The following is a 4,536-nucleotide window of genomic DNA, read 5'->3' on the forward strand; positions in this document are numbered from 1 at the left end:
TTCAGTTCCATAGAAAGGTAGTATTTTCTACCTGCAAAAGTCTAGACACTTTCAACAATCATTTCATCATTTACATACAGAGGTAAATGAAGGATCCATCATTTTATTCTCAAAATAGGCGGCATTCCCCCTGTAGCTGATGACGTGTCCTATCATCTCAGTTCTACCCGTGTTATACCAGCATCCTATTCATACCAACGTCAAACTCCCTCAATTGATCAGTTAAAACAAAAGCCACTTCTGTGGGGAGCACACAATTGTTATTCTTAAACTCCTGCCCAATTTCAACAACTTGGGTATTTCTAGCCAAGGGAACCTTGCAAATGGTTTTCACGCCCAGGTTCCGGCCCCGTCACACATACCTCTCTGCCCACGAGGGGCCCGGCTGTGGACGGCTGGATCATCGTCAGGGTCCTCCTCGGGACAGGACTGCTCTAGAGGCAAGAGAATTCGTTACGGGTCCTGAGCGCTGCAGGGATGTGACTGCCTTCGCCTCCCACACCAACCAGAAAGGAACGCAGGAGCACAGTGGGACGGGCAGAAACAGGGTCACGGCGGTGACGCGAACCGGGTTTGTTCTTGTGTTATCATGACTGAGGTTGTATTATTTTCTGTATGAACAGCCGTAAACCTACGTTGGCCTCACCCTGAATTTGGTCTGCCAGGTAATTTTGCAATGCTAGGTATGAACAAGACATCGGCTTAACCAACTAGTAAACTTATTTCCCTAAAATTATAATAAAGTTTGAAGAAATTCTAAGAATGCATCATATCACCCAAACTTAACACATTTATGGTAGAAACCCAGAAAACAGGTAAATTGGGGGGAAAAGAGTAATTGTTCGCCCTGCAAAATACTTCTCCCCTAATCGACAGGGTTTGTCTCAGGCTCCGTGGGAATCGTGACTGTCCGCGAACATCCCCACGTGCTCACCAAAGGAACAGAGTGCAGGACCATCCTCACACACAGCCACAGGCAGGGAACAGGACCCTGCCCTGCCCGTGGGAGCCGTCTGCTTGGAGCCCGTCCACCAGGAGACAGCTGAAACACCAGTGCCCGGGGCACTGTAATTACTGCAAAGGGCCCAGCAGTTGTTTGGGGAAAATACGGCCTTCCTGGTAATATGTAAATACCTTCCCGTACATTTCCTGATCCGAGAGCTCTCTCTAGTTTTGCAAAAAATCATTAGTTATTCTGCCCCCACGGGACAGCAAACAATGGTGGTGCTCAAACAAGGTCAGCGAGGACACCAGAGCAGCGTGAGAACGGGCCTGCACGGCGCACTCCAGGCGAGCTCACCTTTCCCACGGTCAGGTTTCCCTGATTACCTGCCCACGGAACTGAAGAACCAATGCCAGCGACGGGAAGAACAAACACCCCCCAACATTCAGACATAATTTAGGTTAGTCCAGTCTCCAAACACTAGGAGAAGCAAACACAACTCCGGAACCCCCATAACAGGAGGGTTTATTTAAGTGCTTGCTACTAACAATGACCAAAGAAGCCACAATTTACTGTCACACAAAAAGGCAATTCCCAAGACTTACCTTTTATAACGTAAGCTCTGTAGCATCTTGTCGTTTCCTTTGTACGGATTAGGCATTGCAATGATAGGCTCATTACAGCCAAAAAGGTTCTTACACATTCGGGGTCTTAGTCTTTTTAGAGAACAACTTGAGATTCTGTGAACCTCTTAAAAAAATCTTTTTTATTGATGTCAGAGAGGAAGGGAGAGGGAGAGACAGAAACATCACCGATGGCAGAGAATCAGTGACCGGCTGCCTCCGGCACGCCCCCTACAGGGGATCCAGCCCACAACCTGGGCCTGTGCCCTTGACTGGAATCCAACCCGGGACCCCACAGGCCGATGTTCTAACCACTGAGCCCACCAGCCAGGGCTCTGTAAACCTCTTTAAAAACACACACACCCACAAGAGCACACACACAAAATTTTGCAAATAATTACCAAGGAATCTACAGCAGAAATAGCAATAATGAGCATCCTGTTTACAAAAAATCCTAAGGAATCTAGTGAAAACTATCAGAACTAAACAAGTTCAGCAAGGTTGCGGGATTCAAGATCAAGGCACAAAAAATCAATAGTATTTCTCTATGGGAACAATGAGTACATGAAAATTTACCTAAAGAAACAACTCCATCTACAACAACATTAAAAATAAAATATTTAGGGAAAAAACAACGAAAGGCGTGTAAGACTCAATACTTGGAAAACTACGATGCACTGTTGAAAGAATCTAAAGACTTAACTAAACGGGAAGATCAGAAAATTTAATATTCAATCATAATTAATTCTTTAATGGTTCTCTACTGTTACTTTTCCTCTGGCCAAAAACTCAGTAATTTAAGATTTATGGAAACAACAGCCAGGTTAAACTTGGCTGAATTATGTCAAAACACTTCCACGCACTCGCTCTCCACCCAGACGAAAGCGATCCCGTCACATACCTGCACGCGCCCATGGGTGCCTTCCTGCTTCTGCTTCATATTGGGGTTCATTGTGCACCTGGGGAAGGACAAGCAGTCACCAACCGCGGAGGGAGGCCGCCGGGGGCGGGGCCTGCGCCTCCCCTGGGGCTGGGGGCGGGCCTCAGCCCTGCCAGTGACCCTGGACATCTGTACTTTATAGAAACACACCCAATAATTCCGGTTAGAAAAAGCTTGTTGCAAAAGGGAAAATATAAATGCACAGTCACTCTAAACAAAGGTACAAAACATGCCGGTGTCCGGGCTGGGGCAGGGCGTGTCCTGGCTGAGGGGCGGGGGGTGTCCTGACTGAGGGGCTGGGCTGTCCTGGCTGAGGGACGGGGGGCGGGGGGTGTCCTGGCTGAGGGACGGGGGAAAGATCTGCGAAAGGCCACAGGGAAGGCGCAGCAGATCCCGGGGTGTGCCCGTCTCAGTGCTGGAGAACAGCACCCCAACCTCGCCCTTTCCCAGGCGGAGGGCGGTGATAAGCTCGGCAGTGACCTGGGAGGGGCTTAACATCCGATCCACTGAGGCGACGCCCTCACACTGTGGGACGTGTTTCCGCACCATCAGGAGCTGAGACGTGGGTAAGTACAGAGGCTCAGCACCCACTGGGCCGGACTGACACCCACGTTTGGCCCCAGGCACGTGCCTCTACTCCGTCCGGGCGCCCACACTGTGACTGTATGACCCATCGCCCTGGGACCCCGCAGTCAAACAGGGAGTCACCAACGTCGTTTAGGAAAAAAAGTGATCGGAACGGAACTGAAAATACGCGAAAACGCGCGTGCATGGCCCGTAGGGAGCCGGTCCAGCTTCGGGAATGTGATGGAGCTGGACGGCTGCGATGTACCATGTGCTTTCGTCCGCGTCGCATTACAAATGCTGACAGCCACCGCTCCGGGGAGGTCAGCCCTGCACCTGCGCGTGGTCTGCACCGCGGTCTGCAGCCGGCGCCCCGCACTCGCGGTCCAGTTCTTTCCGACGGAAGACACCAGCCTGGGCCTGGCTCCAAATGACAGGCTGACACTCCGGGGAACCGGGGAACCGGTGTCACCAGCGCCAGTGCCGCGGCTTAACGAGGGGCCAGGATTTAGCGACCTTCCCCTCGAGCCCGGGGTGCGGACCCCACGCCCCTCGCCCGGACACCGCCAGTCCTTGGTCCCGGGGGCGGACGTCCCGCTTCCCCACCAGCCAGAATCAGGCGCCTCGCCGGCCACCCCGCCTCCCGACCCCGACCAGCAGGGGGCGCAGCGCTCCAACCGCGCGCGCCAGCCAGCCAATAGGGAGCGCGGAAAGGGAACGCGCCAAAATCAGCTGAGCCAATGGGGCGGTCCGGCGGCTCACCGACTGCCCCGCCCGCCCCTGTTCCAAAACTCACCGCGATCCTGCGGAGTCAGGGAGGACCGGTGCCGGCGGGCGGGCAGCCCCCGCGTAAACCTCCTGCCACCTCTGCTCACTTGTTGGAGGGAACTGTTCGGTCCTGGCCGCGCCGCGCCGCCCAGAACCCGGCTCGCCGCGCCGGGCCCACCTCCGCCCCGCGGCTGACGCGCGCTGCTCCAAAAGCTCGCCAACTCCGCCCCGACGGCCACGTGACCTGCCCGAGGGGTGTGGCTTCCCGAATCCAGCCAATCGCCGCCCGCCTTGGCCCCGCCCCTGCCTGCGCCTGCGCGACGGTCGCGGTGGGTCTCTGCGCGAGGGCGTCGCGGCGTAGTCCCGCGTCCTGAGCTCCGACCCGGCTCGCAGCGGGGAGAACCAGCACCGGAGGATGGCGAGCTGCACGTGCTGCGCACGACTCCTCGTGGTCTGTGCGGCCCTGGCCCCGCGGCTCCCTAATGTGGGCAGAGCCTTCACATTCGGGATTTTTGCATTTTGACCCTTAGGGTTCAGGAGGCGCTCGGGTCCCAGGTGGGTTCCCGCTGCCCTGCAACTCGGGGCGACGAGACCTCAGCCCCGCGCGCGGCCAGCTTTCCTTATTGCCCCCCCAAGTCCTCATATCGTGGTCTTTGTGGGCGCGGTGCCCGGGCCCACCTGCTGCAGGTGCCGCTGCA

The 4,536-nt window shown here is 55.3% G+C and overlaps 1 protein-coding gene across 3 annotated transcripts in view; it reads right to left on the reverse strand.

Moving 5' to 3' along the window:
• GMNN (geminin, DNA replication inhibitor) overlaps positions 1 to 4,222 on the reverse strand; it is an 8,162-nt gene extending 3,940 nt beyond the window's left edge. The window contains exons 1-3 of one of the 3 annotated variants that reach the window (XM_015563383.1): positions 3,867 to 4,222; positions 2,468 to 2,525; positions 363 to 429 (exon numbers count right to left, since the gene is read on the reverse strand). In XM_015563383.1, coding sequence (XP_015418869.1) covers positions 363 to 429; positions 2,468 to 2,481 — 81 coding nt within the window. In that variant the 5' untranslated portion in view covers positions 2,482 to 2,525; positions 3,867 to 4,222. Of the gene's footprint in view, positions 1 to 362; positions 435 to 2,467; positions 2,526 to 3,866 lie in introns of all 3 variants that reach the window. The other 2 variants (XM_006762916.2, XM_015563381.1) reach the window with 2 other exon arrangements.
• Positions 4,223 to 4,536: the final 314 nt, after the last annotated feature.

The sequence above is a fragment of the Myotis davidii genome, unplaced genomic scaffold (genome assembly GCF_000327345.1).
Source record: "Myotis davidii unplaced genomic scaffold, ASM32734v1 scaffold217, whole genome shotgun sequence".
In the NCBI taxonomy this organism is placed as follows: domain Eukaryota; kingdom Metazoa; phylum Chordata; class Mammalia; order Chiroptera; family Vespertilionidae; genus Myotis; species Myotis davidii.